The sequence below is a fragment of the Crocuta crocuta genome, unplaced genomic scaffold, assembly GCF_008692635.1.
Source record: "Crocuta crocuta isolate KB4526 unplaced genomic scaffold, BGI_CrCroc_1.0 scaffold260, whole genome shotgun sequence".
Classification (NCBI taxonomy): Eukaryota; Metazoa; Chordata; class Mammalia; order Carnivora; family Hyaenidae; genus Crocuta; species Crocuta crocuta.
Window position 1 is genome coordinate 5076731 of NW_027527525.1, and position 21624 is coordinate 5098354.

General features: G+C 39.7%; 1 protein-coding gene across 4 annotated transcripts in view; it reads right to left on the bottom strand.

Annotated features, from left to right (window-relative positions):
* Positions 1 to 21624, bottom strand: part of TBC1D31 (TBC1 domain family member 31) — a 73967-nt gene that overhangs the window by 32465 nt on the left and 19878 nt on the right. For 3 of the 4 annotated variants that reach the window (XM_077764454.1, XM_077764461.1, XM_077764478.1), the window contains 7 exons: positions 19331 to 19482; positions 15031 to 15190; positions 11623 to 11823; positions 5681 to 5857; positions 2395 to 2474; positions 2170 to 2316; positions 403 to 536 (listed from right to left, as the gene is read on the bottom strand). In XM_077764454.1, the coding sequence (XP_077620580.1) occupies positions 403 to 536; positions 2170 to 2316; positions 2395 to 2474; positions 5681 to 5857; positions 11623 to 11823; positions 15031 to 15190; positions 19331 to 19482 (1051 nt within the window). The remainder of the gene's footprint in view (positions 1 to 402; positions 537 to 2169; positions 2317 to 2394; positions 2475 to 5680; positions 5858 to 11622; positions 11824 to 15030; positions 15191 to 19330; positions 19483 to 21624) is intronic. The other variant, XM_077764472.1, reaches the window with a different exon arrangement.

Consider the following 21624-nt stretch of genomic DNA (forward strand, 5'->3'; position numbering starts at 1 on the left):
TAACAGTGCCTTCAAAATGCAGCTCTCTTGGGTCCCCTGGGCGGCTCAGTCGGTTGAGCGTCTGACTCTTGATTTTGGCTCGGGTCATGATCCCAGGGTCATGAGCTCGAGGCCCGTGTCAGGCTCCGCACTGAGTGTGGAGCCTGCTTGGGATTCTCTCGCTTTCCTTCTGCCCCTCTCCCCACTCTCTCTCTAAAAATAAAAATTAAAATGGAACTATCCAAATTTTCTTGTAAGTAATAAAAAAAGAAGGTTTATGTATAAATGTCAAAACTGTCCATTTTGTGCACTAGATCGGTTTGCTTCCCACTAGAATTGTTGAATGTTGCAAAGCTGTGAAGACATCAGAAAAACATACAGGAATCCACTCTTGGTTTCATTATTAAAAACTTATTTACTTACTTATGAGAGTAGCAACAACTTCAAAACAGATGAGTTGGTTGTTCTGGAATAATTTTACAAATGGAAATGCCAGGAGTGGAAGATACGGTGTGTCGCTAAAGATGGCAGACCAGTGAGCTAGCGCGGAGAGCGTTCTGTGAACCAGACAAGGAAATACAGACCAGGGGACAGTTTACTATTAAAATTTACCTGGACTAAATAATACATTAACATGTTAAAAAACTGGATACAGAACGTATATTTGGTGAAAATCCTCCCTCTTACTTTTATCATCTAGCTTACCTCCCCAGAACCACCGTTAAAAGCACAGATTCTTTTTTTAAAAAATCACAAAGGTAAACACTGTTTTGCACCTTGCATTTTTTGCTTAATAGTATCTTGGAAATAGTTCATTATCAGTATATGTGGAGCTTTGATCCACAAGACAGTTCTGTATAAATACACTTTAATTTCTTTACCTTGGCCTTCCTGGGCATTTGTTTCTAATCCTTTATAACCAATGCCACGCTTAATCTTGTTATTTACATCATTCTTAATGTGGGAATACAGATTTGGATAAATTCCTAGAAATGGAATTGCTGAGTCAAAGGACATGCACATTAGTTTCAATAGCGAGTGCCAAATTATTCTCTGCAAAAACAGTGTCTATTCACATTCTCATTAGCAGAGTATGGGGACAGCCATGCTCTCACTCTAGCCAACGTGTTTTATTATCAATCTTCTTTTTATACCTTTAGTCTAGATGAGAAATGTTATTTCAATGTAGTTTTAAATAAATAAATATATATATACACATTTTTTTCCAATGTAATTTTAATTAGCATTTATTGTAAGTGAGTTACAACATCTTTTACATGTTTAAGAACCATACTCCCAGCTATGAACTATACATTCAATCCTTTCTGGTTTTTATTGGTTGGTCTTTTCCATGCTCATTTACATGAATACTTCACATAGAAATCAGCCTTTTATTTGTCTGATGTTTTGTATATATACATACTTTCTCAGCCTTATGTAGGTCTCTGGGGAATTTTTTTACATGTAGAGATTTCTGTTCATATCACGCTGTTCTGGGTAAGTCATGCCTAAAGAAGGCCTGCCTTACTCTAGGACTCCAATCCTCCCGTATTTACTTCTGATACTTTTAAGGTCTTTTCTTTTGTTTTGATATAGTTTTAGGTTTATGAAAAGTTGCAAAAACAGTAGAGCATTCCTGTATTTCTGAATTCCTTCGCTCAAATTATTCTCATGTTAACATCTTGCATAAATATAGTACGGTTACCAGTACTAAGGAATTAACATTGGTCCTATGGTATTAACTAAATCAGGCTTTATCACTGTTAATAAATTCATTAAATTTAGATTTTATCATTGTTCCCATTTTTGTGTGCCATTTGGTGCTCTCCCCAGTCTAGGATGTAACACTGTATTTATTCGCTAAGTCACCATATGTCTTTCTAGTGCTGGGAGCTCCCCAGCCTCTGCTTTTTTGGACACTGACATTTTTGAGGAATACCAGACAGTTATTTTATAGATTGCCCTTCAATGTTTTCTCAAGATTTAGATGGGCGTTATAAATGTTTGGCAAGAATATCAAGAAAGCGATGGGCAATGTACTGATGTGTGTTACTGCTGGTGATTTTAAATTTGATTACTTGGTTAAGGTGGTATCTGCTGAGTTTCTCTGCTATAAAATTACTATCTTCCCATTCATAATTAATAGATATCTTGAGAAAGAGACATATTGCTGCAATATACTGATCATACCTCTGTAATACTCGGAGTAGTTTCCTACTTTTGATGGGGTATTTCTTCTGAAGGTTGAGAAATGACACATGAACCCCTTTGTCCACCAGACTACTAAATGCAGTATGATTTTCAGGCAGTTGTAGCAGAGAGCGCCAAATGAACATTCTGAAATAAAGATATAATTTTAACTAAGAAAAGTCCAGGGGGTACAACTGATTTAACATGAAAGAATGTAAATTTTACCTGTATTTTGTTGGATATTCACCATAGCCTTTTAATAAGATTTGTAAGCGCTTTTTGTTTAATCCATCTGACATCTCATTCTTAAAGAAAAAAATAATGTCCATAAGTGACATAATCTCAAAATTGAAGAGGTAATCTAACCCAGAATGGCTTTCCAACTTTAGGACACAAAACAGTAAAAAAAATTTTTTTTTACCTCTGGGACTTTCTATTCTCTCTCTCTCCAATGCGCATACACACAGTAGATAAAGTTCATGACTTATTACCCTAGATTCAATTTTGACAAACTTTTCTGTAAATGGTCAGATAGTCAATTTCTTCCCTCTCCCTTTCCCTCTTTTTTCCATCATCTTTTTTTGTTTTAAATGGATATCTGAAGTTCTTTTTAAAGTTTATTTAGTTATTTTGAGACAGAGTTTAAGCAGGGGAGGGGCAGAGAGACAGAAAGAGTCCCAAGGAGGCTCCATGCTGTCAGCATGGAGTCTGACACAGGGCTCGATCCCAAGTGACCTGAGCCAAAATCAAGAGTCGGAAATTGACCTGACTGAGCCACCTAGGTGCATCTCCCCCTTCTTACTTTTTTTTTTTTAATATATTTTTTTTTAATTTCTAGGAGAGAGAGAGAGAGAGACAGCATGAGNTTGATGGAAAAATACTTTACAATTTTTTGGATTATAAAGCCATTTTCCTAGATTACTTCACTTGATCCTAACAACTCAATGAAACAGATGGGATGCTGTTTTCTTTTCTTTGGGAAAATGAGGTCAGAGCTCAGTGCCACAAATCTGTGAGTTCAGGTCACTAACTAGCTGAATAAGTCTAGGCTAAAGACTCAAAGCCAAATATTCTAACTTAGTTCACTGTCCTTTTTAGCACAGAAAACAGGTAATCCAATGTGAGGGGTGCAGGGAAAACCCAAGATGATAGCGAATGAAGATTCCCATTTGAGAGCCTTGCAACCAGATGCTCAGGGCAACTGGGCTGGACTGGAGCAGTACGATCTATGCAAGAGACATATTCATTTCTGTCATCTGCAGGACACCTGCTGCCACTGCAACTGATAAAATGTCCAGGTGAGTTTGGCCTGAGTTTGATCTGTTCTCACCTGGACCTCTATGGATAAAGTTCCTGCTTTCCTTCCCAGGTCCCGACACGGATCAGGTGAAGGACGCATGTCACCCTGCATGAGTGCTCTCCTTTGCCCTACTCCTGGGGCTGGCTATGCAATGCTCAGAGGCAGCGTGCTCCCGGACGTACTTCTGTGGGACTTCCAAACCTCACCGACACTAGAGCTCTGCCAGATGTCTGGACTGTGATGTCTCTTTTATTTCCCAGAAGTCAATTGGGATCATGCCCATTGTTTTCCCAGAAAAGGCTCCTGTAAATTCTCAGGAAAGCTGAAGTCAAACCGCGTCTCAGAGATAACATCAGCTTATTCCCTCATTAGAGCATTCAACTAATAGGAACGATAGTGCCCAATCTTTATGCAGCTAGATTTGTGCCTGCTACTTAGCTTTTTAAAACTAAACCTGTTGGGGCGCCTGGGTGGCTTAGTCGGTTAAGCGTCCAACTTTCGCTTAGGTCATGATCTTGCGGTTTGTGGGTTCGAGCCCCGCGTCGGGCTCTGTGCTGACTGCCAGCTCAGAGCCTGGAGCCTGTTTCAGTCTGTGACTCCCTCTCTCTCTGACCCTCCCCTGCTCACGCTGTCTCTCTCTCTCTCAAAAATAAACAAACATTAAAAAAAATTTTCTAATAAAAAAAATTAAACCCTAAACATTTTGTTTAGGGTTACATGTAGAGGTGATAAAACTATAAAGACAATCAAGAACATAACACAAAAACGAGGATAACAGTTACATCTATGGGATGGGGAGAGAAATGAGTGGGGATAAGCACACAGGAGCTTCAAAGCTACTGGTAATACTCTCTTTACATGGATATGGAAAAGTGTTAACATGTCGGGTCTGAGAATGCTACCCTTAGAAAGGCATACATACAAGGTTGGCCCTTGTCTTGTGCCTAGAAACCTGGATTTCGAGAAAGTTCCCACTATCCCCAGAAGCAGTAAGAGTAGCTCACTATGCCTGAATTGTTTGTACGCTATGATGTATGCTGAATACCTGGGATTCTAAAATGTACTAAACAGAGGATGCCTACATGGCCAGCCTCCAGTAAAAGCTCCCGGCACTGGGTCTCTAATGAATTTCCCTGTAAACACATTCTTTTTACACAAGTTTCACAATTTTCAAATGTTCAGAGAAAAATTTTAATTTCACATTAAAATTAATGTGACAAATGTCAAGTGTTGGTGAGACTATAAGGCAACTGCAGCTCTCAAATACCAGAGCTCTTGGTGGGAATACGCATTGTTTCAATCAACTTCTTGGGGAAGCTGACAGCTTACTAAGATGAACAAATGCATTGCCAACAAGCCAGTTAATTCCATTGCTAGGTTTATATCCAGCATAAATGTGTCCCCATGTGCACAGAGATGTGCTAGAATGTACCAGAATAGTGGAAGCCCTATTTCTAATGGCACAAAAAATTAGAAAACTACCCTAATGCTTACCGACTGCAGAATGAATAAAATATGGTTTACTCACATGATGGTGTTTTATACAGCTACGAGTGAATGATTTACAACTACATGGATTTCTCAGACATAAACCTAATGTTGAAAGAAAGAAGCCAGACACAAAAGAGTACAAAACTGAATGATCCGATTTATACAAGTACAAAAAAGAGAACTAATCCGCAGTGTTACAAGTCAGGAGAGTAGTCCTCCTTGGGGAAAGAGGGGGAAATGTCTGGAGGGGAGGAGAGGGCTTTCCAGGGTGCAGGTAATGGTCTATTTAAAAAACATTTTTTTAATGTTTATTTATTTTTGAGAAACAGAGAGAGATCAAATGAGCAGGGGAGGGGCAGAGAGAGAGAGGGAGACACAGAATCCGAAGCAGGCTCCAGGCTCTCTGAACTGTCAGCACAGAGCCTGATGCGGGGCTCAGACTCACAAACTGTGAGATCATGATCTGAACCAAAGTCAGATGCTTAACAACTGAGCCACCCAGGTGCCCCTATATTGTTTGACTTTTTTAAAAACCATAAACATGTACTAACGGTATATTTAAAAGTTTAGAAAGCACATTATAATTTCAGTTACAACCTTCTTCTCTTCATACCTTTCCTTAACTTCTAAGAGAAGGTAGAGTGAGGATGGCCTAAGGGATCATAAATCCTGTCCCCAGCAGTCATGACAAACAAAAACTTAATTATAATATATTTTTACCTCTTTATTTTCAAAATTACCAGTCAGGTCTTGTTTTAATATTCTGGCTTGCATTTTGTTTTCCCTTGATTTTGCTGGCCGCTGAACTCTTCCTGATGTGACTTTCATCTTAAGGCCACCCGAATTCAGTTTACTCTTAGGCAAATCTTCAATCACTTTCACTAAGGGAGGAGGTGGCTAAAAGGGGGAAAAATAAAATCGAGTGGCTATCCTTGGAAAACAGACCTATTCACATAGGATTTACAAAATGTATTTTATAATATTGTAAATGTGCCTTAACATACATCCTTATTCTTCAAGCAACAACTGTAAATAAAATATTCAAGAAATGTTTCCTGGTTATCAAATCCAGTTTCTGCCAAATTCCTTAGAAGAACACAATAGAGATAAAAACAAGAGCAACAAGAATAGAATTTACTTATCCCTTGAAAACTGGCCTTAAATCATAGTATACCAGTCCATTTTTTTTATACCCACACGATGAAGTGAGTAGTTTGGTGATAATCTGCAGCAGAGAAGGGACAGTTAGACGTAGGGCCCTCTAGAATGCAAGGAAAAGCCCCTAATATTTTTCAGGCTCAAGTGAGCTTCCTCTGAAGAGGCGATCAAATGACTTCCCTCTGCAAGCCTGGGACACCTGCCTCTCTGTCCCAGGTGACATTTTTTAATCTGCAGGGAGACGGCTGGTAGTTTCCTACTGCATCCACAGCTTGCAAGGCAGTTCAGGCAGTACCACTTAAACTGTAAACCCTCATTTTTATGGGAAAATAACAGGAAAATAAACCCCAACAACTTTAATTTACTTAAGGGAAAAGGATTCACTAAAACACTTTCTCTGTGAATAATACCTCTTTGCAATCAAAAGATCTTCCTTGAGTTCAAAGGAAATGAGGAGATAAGGTAACTCAGCTTCCTGAGTTCTAAATATTATTAAAGTACAGTAACTTCCAGAGATTATTTAAATATTTGAGGCCAGGGCACCTGAGTGGCTCAGTCAGATAAAAAGCATCTGACTCTTGGTTTTGCCTCAGGTCATGATTTCACGGTTCATGGGTTCAAGCCCCACGTCGGGCTCCATGCTGATAGTGCAGAGCCTGCTCGGGATTCTCTCTCTCTCTCTCTCTCTCTCTCTCTCTCTCTCTCTCCCCCCCTCTCCCTCTCCCCTCCCCAGCTCATGCTCTGTCTCTGAAAATAAATAAACTTAAAAAAAAGTTTGAGGCCATTATTGACAAAGACAAGATGGATTTGTGATTAAAAAATTTTTTTTCTGGAAGCCAAAGTGCCAATTCCTTTCATATGAGAACAGAGAACAAGAACACAGGGAATACCCCACATGTTCAAGTGAACACATTAGATTTCAGAAAAACACACGTTATACACATTACCTTGCATTCAAACTGTCACGAAAGCCAGAGCAGTGTTCTACCAAGATCATGTATAATGAAAATTAATCACCACTTCTCAAGAAAGCTCTCTGAAGAGGAAACCAAACTTTTAAAAATATTTATTTATCTGAGAGAGTGAGAGAATGAGCGCACAAGCAGGGGAGGGGGAGGGAAGACAGAATCCCAAGTAGGCTCCATGCTGAGCCCAGAGCCCAATGCAGGGCTCGATCCCCTGACCCTGGAATCACGACCTGAGCCGAAATCAAGAGTCGGATGCTCAACTGACTGAGCCGCCCAGGTAACCTGAGGAAATCAAACTTTTTGACCTCCTCCCCTCTCATTTCTAAAAGAAAAAAACAGAATAAAACAAACATCTTGACCTTTTTTTTATAACATAGGCAACCAAAAGACTACTTTGGAGGTTTCAAAGATTTTTCTCATTTTCTCTTCATAGGTTTAGGACTTCAGCTTTTGAAACCTGTAGCCTACTGTAAGTGTCCAAAAAATTCTTCCCGATTGTAAGCTGCAGTATCATGAATATGTAACACTGTAAAATGTGTAGAGTAGGTAATGAAATAATATACACACACGTATAGATACAGCATTTTTCTCCTAAAATTATTATAAGGAACTTTTAAAGTTTTATCTATAAGGTTTTTTAAATACTGTTTTTCTAGGATACGTTGTTATTTATTCACATCCATAAAGAATATAAGGATAATGCAAAATACAACAGTAGCTCTGATAAAAAAAAGTAAAATCACCACCTATTCTATGATTTAATTTTTCAATTCTTTCTCTATAAAATATAATTTAAAAATGGTCTGGGGGCACCTGGATGGCTCAGTTGGTTAAACGTTGGACTCTTGGTCTCAGCTCAGGTCATGATCTCACAGTTGGAGAGGTTGAGCCCTGTAGTGAAGCTCTATGCTATCAGTACAGAGCCTGTTGGGGTTCTTTCTGCTCCTCCCTTGCTCAAGTGCTCTCTCTCTCTCAAAATAAATAAATAAACTTTAAAAAATTGTCTGACTTCTGGGGCACCTGTGTGGCTCAGTCAGTTAAGTGTCCGATTCTTGATTTTGACTCACGATCTCATAGTCGTGAGATCGAGCTCCACGTTGGGCTTTGCACTGGCCATGGAGCCTGCTTAGGATTCTCTCCCCTTCTCCTTCTGCATCTCTCCCCTGCTTGCACTCTCTCCCAAAAAAGGAAAAAGAATTTTAAAAGGTCTAACTTCTAAATATTGCCCATCCTTAATATCCTTGAACCATCATCTAACCTCAATCCATTCTTCCAAATGTTTATTAACATTTTTATTCTAGAGCCACATTTTTTCCTTTTGAACTTCATGTGCTTCCTCAAAATAGTCTCCTGAAAGTTAGAGCCCGAGATATGACCTGACTTGCCATACCTTAGTAGTTTTCAAACTCCTACACATTAAGTAGGAATGAGTGTACTTATTAGCACAATGCTGGAAATTCTCCAGTGCACAATAAATAGGACTTGAAGGAATGGGACACAAGTGAGTTTTGCAGAGACCACAGGCCTGACCATTTGTGTAAAGCCTAGAATAGCCACAAAGACACAAATAGTGCTGCTGGTGACGTGTCCATAAAGAAAAAGAAAAAAACAATTTCCTACTTCTGTTATAGGCTAGTTTTCTGGTCAATATGATCTTAATTTAATGCTTAACAAATACCAGAGAGGAAGTCAATGACTTGTTCAGCTAAGCTGAAAACTCTAAGAGCAAATAATATGTTATTAAAGTGTTTAATGTTTACAAGAACAGTAGAGTATAACTCCATATGGTTAAAGAAAATGTGTAAGTGTCATGTGTGCATGCATGCCCATGCGCGCGCGCGCACACACGTGCACACACGCGCACACACACACACACACACGCACACACACAGAGTAGATCCTCACTATTCGTAGTCGTTCTGTTCTCTAAAGAAGCTGCAAGTACCAAGTTAGTAAATAGTGAATCACTGCTCCTAGCAGAAATTGTTAGGTCCCTGTGAGCCAGTGATCACAACATTGCTGTCAACCAATCAATATATAACTTTGTTTAGTGTGTTTCTGTTTAAAAACACTTTTTAAAAAATATTTATTTATTTTTGGGAGAGTGCAAGCAGGGGAGGGACTGAGAGAGGGGGACAGAGGATCCTAAGAAGGCTCCGCGCTGACAAGTTGACAGCTGTGCGCCCACTGTGGGGCTTGAACTCACCAACTGCGAGATGATGACCTTAGCGGAGTCAGATGCTCAACCAACTGAGCCACCCAGGTGCCCCTGTTTAAAAACACTTGTTTTCATCTATACTGTTGATGCACTAACATTGAACTCATGCCAACAACACTATAACTTGTGCCTAAATTAAGTTTATCACCACCTTCTTATGCTCAGGAACATGAGACAGCACATCAGCACTATGTCTGGGAGCCACTTAAAAGAGCAAAATCAACAACAGAAAGCACAAAACTGAAAGGTGCGGCACTAAGTCAACCACGGAAAGGACACTTGCCATGAGGGTTGACGTAACAAGGCTGAGCGCTGCCCTGTCCGACCTCAGCCGGGAGCTGCGTGATGGGCAGCTCCCGGTCTGCACTTCTGTGGACATGTGAATCCCTATGAATAGGTACCGAGTACTGATTCGAGTTACAAGTATATTTTTAGCAGTGGCGAGTTCACATTTACAGAATCCATGAATAATGATGATTGACTCTAAACATTTACAAACATAGAAAAAAGGACTGGGAAAATATACTTCAGAATCATCTGAGAAAGGAGAGATTGAGGGTTTCTGATCTGTTTGCTCATCTGTTATCTTTTTTTTTTAATGTTTATTTATCTTTGAGAGAGAGAGAGCAAGCAAGCGAGCAAGCAGGAGAAGCGCAGAGAGAGAAGTAGTTACAGAATTCAAAGAAGGCTCCAGGCTCTGAGCTGTTGGCACAGAGCCTGACATGGGGCTCAAACCCANGGAGCGAGCAAGCAAGCAAGCAGGAGAAGCGCAGAGAGAGAAGTAGTTACAGAATCCAAAGAAGGCTCCAGGCTCTGAGCTGTCGGCTCTGAGCTGTCGGCACAGAGCCTGACATGGGGCTCAAACCCACGGACTACAAGATCATGATCTGAGCTGAAGTCAGATGCTTAACCAACTGAGCCACCCAGGTGCCCTGACTCCCCCATTTTTTAAGTAGGCTCCATACTCAAGGTGGGGCTTGAACTCACGACCCTATCAAGAGTCGTGTGCTATAGTGACTGACCAGCCAGGCACCCCAACTTATCTGTGTCTTGATTTTTGTCTGCATTAAGACATTTATTACTTGTCCAATTAAAAAAAAAAAAAAGGATAAAAAGGACAGAAGGAGCACACACACAGAAAAAGACTATCATTTTAAGCACAGAACACCGGGGCCTGCTAATGACTAGCTGTGTGACGAGGCCGGGGCACAAGCTTCTTCCTCTGTACAATGAAATGGTCAGACCAGGTGATCATCAAAGTCCCTCTCAGGGCCACCATGACACAATTCCAGACCTAGACAGGCTGCAAATAGACAATGAGACTGGGCAACGAGTGGGGAAAATTCTAGATAACCATAAAAGAGAAGGGGGAAGTATATTTTAGATGAAATGAGCACTGTAGACAGCAGATGTAGAAATAAGAATGGGTCTCTGGGGTGACAGTGAGGAAAATTACAAGTATGGGGAAGTAAGTTAGACAAGCAGACCAGACAAGATTAGAGAGGACTGTCGCAGACAGGCAGAAGGGTCTGGACTTAACGCAACAGGCCAAAGGAAGGAAGCCACTAACGGAGCACTATTTCAGAAATGATGATGACAGTATTCTTTCAGGAAGCTGCTATATAAAGGATGGATTGGTGGGCAGAAGCAGGCCCTGAGGGCTCTAGTTTTAGTGAATTGGTTTAAATTACTATCACTCAAGAGTAGTTGACAAAGTGCCGATACAAACATGGCTAACGAGGAGATGGAGAATATACAGGATGTATATCGATACTTAAAATTTAAGAATTATATGACTTACTATTGACTAGATCTAAGATGAAAAGGAATAGGAACGGCTCTCGTGCTCCAAGATTTCAAGCCTATACGATGGGAAGAAAGACTGAGACAGAAATGAAGAGGTTGGGACTGAAGATCTCTTTTGGGAAGCAGATCATGGGAGGCACCGTGAATGCGACAGGGATCCCGAACAGGTGCCTCTGAGGAACGCAGCACCGTAAGAATGGAGCATGGCTGAGGAAAGTGTGGCGGGGCCTGGCTGGCTCAGTCGGTGGAGCACGTGCCTCTTAATCTCAGGGTTGTAAGTTCAAGCCCCATGTTGGCTGTAGAGATTACTTAAAAATAAAACCTTGAAAACAAGTGTAGAGATGTGGCTTTAGGGGTAAGAGCAAAAAAATTATATATACCCAGAAGTACAGATAAGGAATTCAGGCTAATCTGAATTTAGAAAATCAGAGCACATAGATTTTATTTTTGATGACACAACATTTACATCTTAAAAAAAAAACCACCTTGCTGTTCTTTACTTGAAAACATACCTTATTTATTTCTTGTGTTAGAGCTTGAACTGAATATATGTTCAGACTTCCATTTTCCATAATGGATGCAATGTACCTTCCATGAGGGCTAATTACTGATGAACTAATTCCTTCATCAAGGCTCCCAATTTCAAAGAGAAGTTTACAAGTTTGTATATTAACAAACCTCATGATTCCGTCTTGACTTAGCGCTCCAAGAACCTAAGAATAGAGAGAAATAATATATGAATTCCAAAAACATGTTTATTTTAATCTTTCTTTTTTTCTTTTCCTTTTAAAAAAAATTTTTTTTATGTTTTATTTATTTCTGAGAGAGAGAGACAGCATGAACAGGGGAGGGTCAGAGAGAGAGGGAGCTACAGAACCTGAAACAGGCTCCAGGCTCTGAGCTAGCCGGCAGCACAGAGCCTGATGCGGCGCTCGAACCCATGAACTGTGAGATCATGACCTGAGCCGAAGTCGGACGCTTAACCAACTGAGCCCCTCCTTTTTTTTTTTTTTTCCTTTTTTGAGAAAGAGAGAATGTCCAAGCAGGGTAGAGGAGCAAAGAGAGAAAGAGAATCTTAAGTAGGCTCCATGCTCAGTACAGAGCCAGACATGGGGCTCCATCGCACAGCCCTGGGATCATGACCTGAGCCAAAATCAAGAGTCAGATGCTCAACTGACTGAGTCATGCAGGCACCTCCCAAAATTTGTTTAAAAGTCAAATGTCTCTTGGGGCACCTGGATGGCTCAGTCCGTTACATGTCAACTCTTGATTTTGGCTCAGGTCATGATTTCATGGTTTGTGGGATTGAGCCCCGTATCAGGCTCTGTACTGACAGCATGAAGCCTGCTTGGGATTCTCTCTCTTCCTCTCTCTGTCCCTACCCCACTTGCTCTCCTTGAATCTCTTGCTCATAATAAGTAAAAAACATTAAAAGAAAAAAAATAAATGTCTCTGATGTTAACTAGACTTATTATAGCAGTCATTTTTTTTTTTTTTTTTTTTTTTTTTTNTAGCAGTCATTTCCACAATATATACACATATTGAATCATCATGAAGCTAACGCTTTATGCCAATTATACCTCAAATTTTAAAAAAATCAACTCTCTGAAAGTCAAACTATACACACTTACATGTNAGTCATTTCCACAATATATACACATTTTGAATCATCATGAAGCTAACGCTTTATGCCAATTATACCTCAAATTTTAAAAAAATCAACTCTCTGAAAGTCAAACTATACACACTTACATGTACATATGTGTATGTATTTATATACAGGGTTTGGGGTTTTTTTTTGTTTTTTGTTTTTGAGGGGAGGACAGAGATTCATAAAGAGCCATCATTTCAAAATCCCTAATATGGCTCAAGTAGATTTGCCCTGTTCAGGTCCAGGTAGGCCTGGCTGTGACCAAAACCAGTCAGGTGCCCATGCTGGGAGACTATGGCAAAAGATGAGCCAGGCCTTCACCTGGACCCCCACACACTGGCCGTCAGAGGCAAGGAGAGGAGGGCTTGCCCTGGCTCATCACACCCGCAGCTGGATGACAGCTGACATCTGTCTCCCAGCTCTGGGCAGCTATAATAAACATTCGGCGGAAGAAAGAAAGTCTGTGGGCTACATGGGCAGTAGAAGGGTAAGAAGGAAACTAGTCTTTTAAGGGAAAAAAAATTTAGTTTTCAGTCACATAATTTGAAAAATTAAAAACATGTACTAAAAAAGTATAAGCAAATACACAATAAACTCCTCTACTGCCTAATCTGTGGATGGGCTCTTTCCCCAGTGCCAGTGGCTGGTAAGCAGTGCCACCATGTGACTGCACGGAATGCTTATGTCACTTGCTACATGGACGACAGTCTGGAAGTAGCTGGAGACGGTCTGAAGGGGACCATCGTTTCGGTTGGGTCAGGTTGTAGGAAACCGCCTCCTTCACAACTGACGCAGCCTCTCTGGAGGACAATGTGGCAAGATCTGTCAAAGTCATAGATGTACATAATTCTGAGAACTACTGTGGGATTTTATCCTACAGGCAGGATGTGTGAAATGTTCATGCAAAAAGTTATTCAGTGCAGCACTGTTTGTTATCTATTTATTTACTCCCTCGTTCACTTGCTCACTCAAGCAATCTCTACACCCAATGTGGAGCCTGAACTCATGACCCTGAGGCCAACAGCCACATGCTCTTCCAAATGAGCCAACCCCAGGCATCCCTGGTACAGCATTATTTGTAATAAAGAAGGACTAGAAACAGGGTAGGTGCCCAATAACAAAGTGCTGGTTAAAAACCTATAAAATATTATGCAGCTGTAAAAAAACAAAAAACAAAAAACGAAGTTCTGTACTGACATAGAACAATCTTTGAGGTCAATGATCAAACCCTGTGTTGAGCTCTGTGCTGACAGTGCAGAGCCCATATGGGATTCTCTCTCTTTCTTTCTCTCTGCTTGTGCTCACTTGCTCTCTCTCAAAATAAATAAACTTTAGGGGAAAAAAGTGGCAGAAACAGTGATTATAACAATAGTGGTTATGCAGAATAACTGGGCAAATGGAAAAGAAGAGATTTCACTTCAATGTTTTTTTTTTTAATGTCTTCCATCTTGTGAATGCATTATCTATTCAAAAACTGAAGTTAGGGGCAGCTCTAGTCCGTAGAGCATGCAACCCTTCATCTCAGGGTTATGAGTTACATATAACATAAATACTCAATTTAAAATAAGAAAGTTAAGGTCTGACTACTCAACTATTAAAAAAAAAAATGGTGTGGGGGCACCTGACTGGCTCAGTCAGTAGAGCATGTGATTCGTGATCTCAGGGTCATGAGTTCAATCTCCCATGTTGGGCATGGAGCCTACTTAAAACAAATAGATGAATAAAATAAAATACATAAGCAAAAAAACCCACTTTTTAAAAATGGGGTGTAGAGGGGGAAGTACTTTGTAAATTAAGGCAAGATACAAAGAAACATGTTTCATAAAACTGAGGCAACCAGTAATGGTAGGTAAACCACAGTACAACAAAGAGAAAATTTTAATCCTATCCCCCCTTTAATCCTTACAGTTAATAGGCATGTTGACAAGTCACTTAATGTTTCTAAGCTTTAATGTCAGTCTATGTAATGGAGAGAATACCTTCCGTGCCTGTGTGCAAATAAAAAAATAGCATGGTAAAGCACCCTGTATATCATAAAGTATGAAATAAATTCAAAGTATATTGATTTTGGAAAAAGGTTAAATTATCAGTAATATACAGAACCTAATATTTTCAATTTTTTTTCAATTTTAGACTCTTTGCAATATTAGCAATTTCAAGACTTTATAACAACCAGGGTACAAGTTAACGAGGAGAGCTAATATAGTTCAGAAATTGATATGCTCTTTCTCAGAAAGTATAATGTCCTACATTTATTTATATTACTAACCTGATTAGAGCCAGCATCAAAACTATCAGGGAGAAATTCTAGATGGCGAATGGCCCGAACTTTAGTAGGCATCTGAATAATTCTAAATAGCTGTTTAGCTTCCAAGCACCACAAGTGAAGGTGATTTGATTTACCGCCAGCAGCCAGGATTCGGCCATCTCTGTATAACAAAAGGAGAAAATTTATGACTACCTGAATTGTTTTTAATTTTTATTTTTGAAAGAGAGAGAGCAAGCGAGTAAGCAGGAGTCAGGAAGGGGCACAGAGAAAGGAAGACACAGAATCTGAAGCAGGCTCCAGGCTCTGACCTGTCAGCACAGAACCAGACCTGGGGCTGGAACTCACAGACCGTGAGATGATGACCTGAGCCGAAGTCAGACACCGAACCAACTGAGGCACCCAGGTGCCCCTAACATGAATTGTTTATAGCAGCACTGTCAGTATGATCCAACATGATAGAAATATTCTGTATCTACACTGCTCAATATGGTCACTACTAGCCACATGTGAATGAGAACTTGAAATGTGGCAAATGCTTCTGAAGAAATAAATTCTTAATTACTTTATTTTTTTAAAGTTTATTTATTTTGAGAGCGAGAGAGCACAAGGAGGGGAGGGGCAGAGAGAGAGGGAAAGAGAGAATCCCAAGCAGGCTCCGTGCTGTGAGTGCAAAGCCAAATGTAGGACCTGATCTCATGAACCATAAGCCAAGATGAAAAGTCAGAGGCTTAACTGACTGAGTCCCATATTTAATTTTTATTAAATACTCTATACAACCAGTGGCTACCATATAGGAAAGCTCAGGTTTACAGCATATATTTTCTTACCTATTGTATTAAGACACCAGCTTAATCTATATTTGTTTGATGACTTGATTGAGGATTTCTGAGTAACATTTATCTTTTATAGCATAATCTCAAAGTCACTTACCACTATCCAACTTCCTATATCTCACGTACGACTATATTGAATTGGTACAACACTATGTGAAAACTCAAAAAGCCCCAAATTTTTTCTGCTCAAAGAAAGCTACTTTTAGAAAAGTACTAAAACAATATGCTGTATTAACACCTTGCAAGGGTGTTGCTCATTCATTCACCAAGGACTAATACCATAAAAGCCAGGTATCATTTCAGGCACCAGTCTAGTGGAAGGCAAACAAATGAACTTGATCTCAGCTGCTAAGTTCTATAAAGAACTATAAAATGAAGGGCGCCTGGGGTTGCTCAGTCAGTTAAGCAACTGGCTTTGGCTCAGGTCATGATCTCATGGTTTGTGAGTTCGAGCACCACATCGGGCTCTGTGCTGACAGCTCCTTCAGAGCCTGGAGCCTGCTTCTGATTCTGTGTCTTCCTCTCTCTCTGTCTCTCCCCTGCTTACTCTCTGTCTCTCAAAATATAAACATTAAAAAAAAAAAAAAAAACTATAAAATGAGAAGGGAGTTAGAACTGGGAAAGTAGGAAGGTCTGCTCCCTAAAAAATGATGAGCCAGGGGCGCCTGGGTGGCTCAGTTGGTTAAGTGCCCAACTTTGGGTCAGGTCATGATCTCAAGGTTCAAGAGTTTGAGCCCTGAATTGGGCTCTCTACTGTGAACACAGAGCCTGCTTCAGATCCTCTGTCCCGCCCTCTGCCCCTCTCCTACTCATGTTCTCTCTCTCAAAAATAAACATTAAAAAAATATTCTTCTAAATGTGAACGAGCCAGTCACGGGATGATTTGGAGGAAGAAATCCACGCTGGTCGAAACTCCAGACTGGCCAGTACACAGTGTTGAGAAAGGAGTAAGGTTGTACCTAAGGAAGAGTGAGAAGCCTCACTCAAATGTGGCCCTAACCGTGTTAGGGAAAGGAAACAGGACGAAAGAAAGGAAGTCCAAGGTAAGATGACAGAGGCCTCAGGAATATTGTGGGAAGTTTGGGTTTTATTCTTAATATCAGGGAGAGCCTTTCAAGGGACTTCAATAGGGAAATGACAAGATTTGACTTATTTGACTTATGATTTAAAAAGACCACTCGATGTGCTATGTAGAGACTGACTTTAGGAAATGAAATTGACAACATGGAGACCGAATAAGGAGACTGTTACTGGAGCCTGGGAGAGACCAGGGTAGCTGGAGGAGGGCGATAGCTGTGGCAATGCACAAAAGATCTGACCAATTCAAGACATGATTTGGTGGAACTGATGGGATTTACTCATGATTTAGAAGAAGGTAGATGAAAATGAGGAAGTATTATGTATTTTCTAGCTCTTTCCACTGAAAAGGCCTAGAGATGCTGACCAAATCAGTCATGAGGAGCACCCCCTAGCATCCAGATTGGGTCTTGAAGTATCATTACCCACAAAAATGAAACCAGGCTTGGGGCACGTAGGTGGCTCTGCAGGTTAGGAGTCAGACTTGATTTTAGCACAGATCATGATCTCACAGTTCATGGGATTGGGGCCCCAGACTGGGCTCTGTGCTCACAGCCCAGAGCCTACTTGGGATTCTCTCTCTCTCTCTCTCTCTCTCTCTCTCCCCCCACCCCCCCGACCTTTCCTCTGCTCATGCTCTCTCTCAAAATAAATAAATAAACTTAAGGAAAAAAAAAAACGAACCCAGGGTCTTTAGCAAAATGGCTGATACCAGGTTTGGGACAGAAAATGTACAAGATAAGCCTAGAACATTTTGTCAGGTTAGAAAGAATGAGAGCTTTCAAAACAAACAACTGGGATTGTATCAAAAGGGTTCAAAGCCAACTTGAAGAAGATCCCATTGGTCAACAATAAAAGAACTGCAGCATCACTAAGAATAATGCTAATGGGTTAAATCACTTCAGTTCTATTTAAACCCATCCATTCACAAAGATTAAAGACAAAAAAGCCTTCAATGGCCACCTTTCAAAGATGCCAATGAATAATTCATTATTTTTCATAAAAAAAATTTTTTAATGTTTTATTTATTTCTGAGAGAAAGCAAGAGAGACAGTGTGAGCAGGGGAGGGTCAGAGAGAGAGGGAGATACAGAATCTGAAACAGGCTCCAGGCTCTGAGCTGTTAGCACAGAGCCCGACACGGGGCTCAAACCCACAAACTGTGAGATCATGACCTGAGCCGAAGTTGGACGCTTAACTGACTGAGCCACCCAGGCACCCCTTCATAAAAAAATCTTTTTAAAGAAGGGAAATTAAGCATTTATCCTGTATTTCATTAAAAACTATAAGTAACCAGAGAGTTAATGAGAGGAAGTTTTTTCTTTAGAAGGATTCTAGTTAATAAGGGAAGAAGGAATGGCAGAATTAGCATAGCACCGTTTTGCTAACCTCAAATGCAATACTGGATCTAGGTCATAAGCATCGGTATCCACTGATACCACGAGAAACATTCTTCCCAATGAAAGTACACAAACCACCTATCATGCCTCTTGCCCCCAAATCAAACCTGAATCAGACCAAGCCTCCAATTTACAGGAAATCTAGGTGTAACCAGTTTATAAGAAATACAGATGAGAGGGTCACATTAACCACCACCACAGGGATGGAAAAAGCAAACCCGAAATACAGAGAATGCTATAGGACAAATGACCAGTTCCTTACATTAGCTGCAAAGAAAACATTTAAAAAGGGATATATTAACCAAGACACTGTGTGAACCTTGATTCCTGACTTGAACAAAGACTAGATATATGAGAATATTAAGAAATTATTCATTTTTAAAAGTGTGAAATAGGTTAACTAACTGAAATTTAAATAAGAACGTAGGGGGAAAAAGTGTGATAACAGTACTATGGTTATGTTCAAAAAGGGCGCCTTCCTTTGGAGACACACACTGAAACACTTACGGATGAAATGACATGCACGGGCTTTGCTTTAAGGCAATGTGGTAGGTGGCAGGAGGCAGTAATAGGTGGAGTTATAGATAAAACAGAAGTGGCTATTAGTTGATTGTTACAACTACTAAGAATACTCTAATTAGAGCTTCATGTATTTTTATATTTTTGTAGAGATTTGAAATTTGCCACAATAAAGTAAAAAGAAAAAGTTTTACAGATCATATGTAAGTTTGAAGGAAACTTTTCTCATATGACCGTAAGGTTATGAAAATGGAATGAAAACTTGTAAAATTCTACTGGAAGTGAGATTTCTTAAAACTTCTCAGTGTTGTGGGGACACCTGGCTGGCTCAGTTCAAGAAGCGTGTGACTCTTGATCTCAGGGTCTTGAGATGGAACTCCATGTTGGGTGCTGTAGAGATTACAAAAATAAAAAGAAAACAAAAAACCCCCTAAAAACAAAAAACTTAATAAAAAAGTAAAATGCACATTACCTGGTCACAGCAAACACTTTGTATAATATACTGGAGCTTTCAGGTGGAGCTGGCAGTTGATATTTGCAAGAAAGAGTATCACATTCCCAGGCGAAGATAGAATTATCTTTAAAACAGCTGAGGATGGTATTACTTAATGGTAAAAAGAAAACCTAAAGGAGAAAAACAATTATTGTTCATATAATGGTCATACAGCCCACAGCCCTCTTTAAATTCAAAATTATCCAAGTTGTCAGGGCTCCTAGGTGGCTCAGTCAGTTGAGCATCTGCCTCTTGAATTCCGCTCAGTCCACGATCCCAGGATTGCGGGATCAAGCCCCATGTCTGACTCCACACTGAGTGTAGGGCCTGCTTAAGATGCTCTTTCTCTCTCTCCCTCTCCCCCTCCTGCATGCTCTCTTTCTAAAAATATGATAAAATAAAATAATACAAGTAGTCAATTTTTCTTTTGAAAAGTAACTTTTTCTTGGGGTGCCTGGGTGGCTCAGTTGGTTTAAGTATCTGATTTCAGCTGTGGTCATGATCTCACCATTTGTAAGTTCGAGCCCTGCACAGGGCTCTCAGTACAGAGTCCACTTTGGATCCTCTATTCCCTCCTCTCTTTCTCAAAAATAAACATTAAAAAGAATTTTTTAAGACTTTTTTTAGTGTTTATTTTTGAGAGAGAGAGAGAGCAAGTGCAAGCAGGGGAGGGGTGGATAGAGACAGAGACATAGAATCCGAAGCGGGCTCCAGGCTCTGAGCTGTCAGCACAGAGCCCAACACAGGGTTTAAACCCATGAACTATGCAATCATGACCTGGGCCTAAATTGGGCACTCATCTGATTGAGCCACCCAGGTGCCCCTAAAAAAAAAATCTTAAAAAAAAAAGTTCCTCTTCCTTAAATTGAAAAAAAAAAAAAAAAAATTTACAACGTACGATGGGATAATACGGATATCTCATATATTATCATAAACGCAAAGGAAAAGTCCCTTTAAAGTAAGAAATAGGGGATTAAATAAATAGGCAATTCATAAAATGCTACATAATAATTTTAAAATATCTAACCTTACAAAAGATTCAAATAAAAACAATGATAGCATTTTATGAGCATCAAATTTACTATAAAAATAACACACATATACATGTACACAAATTATACATATGCTAACATATGTATTCTATTTACAAACTATGTACTAATATAAACAATGAAATACTAACTACTCATAAATGTTAAAAACATTAAATGCTGGTGAGAGTATAGGAAACAGGCCCCGTCATATACGGCTGATGTAATAAAATCTGGTTACAGATACTGTACGACATATCTCAACAGTCTTGAAAATACACATCACTCCTGAACTAGTCAGTCAGCTTCTAAGAGTTAATCCTTCAGAGAAAATCAGCAAAGTGCTTTGAGATAAATGTATATAAATGTTTGCTGAGTATTATTTATAAAAGTAAAAAGTTGAAACCAAAAACATGGTATTTTATTCATGACTATTTAATGGACAATTGAGATTGAACTTAATAGCAAATCTGAAAATAACATTTTATGCTAGATTCTATTACATAAACACTAACAAATGTTTACTTTAAAAACAATTTTTTTTCATGTTTACTTAGTTTTGAGAGAGACAGACAGACAGAGAATCAGCAGGGGAAAGAAGAGAGAGATGGAGACATAGAATCTAAAGCAGGCTCCAGGCTCTGAGCTGTGAGCACAGAGCCTGACGTGGGGCTTGAACTCATGAACGGTGAGATCGTGACCAGAGCCAAAGTCAGACACTCAACCCACTGAGCTACTCAGGAGCCCCAACAATGCTTACTTTTGACAATATAAAGTTTTAGTTAAAATTCACTATTTTCTCATAAGAATTTCAATGGTCTCTAATATAATTTTGTGTCATTTGTGTAAAGCACACAAAGGGAGGGAGGGAAGGAAGGAAAAGAGAGGAGGGAAGAAAATGGGAGAAACCAATATCCTAAGAACAAAATATTCCTGCCTATCTTCTCAAAATACATCTCCTCAAATAGCCTGAGCTATTTCCCATGGTTTAATCCTTAGCTACATCTCTAGCTCTCTATTCTTTGATTCTCATCAAGAATAGCCTTCTTAACTACATCCAAGCTTATTGTAATACTTTGTGTTTGAACATAGGATTTGTTCTTGTGTTGGAGAGGAAATAGGGACTCACTGGGGAGGCAGAACTTGGACAATTTGCAGTCTCTCATTCTGATCCCCGATTTGCCACACACCTTCAGAATTTACCAGTGTCAGAAGGAGGCCTGTTTTCTTTTGAAATGCTAC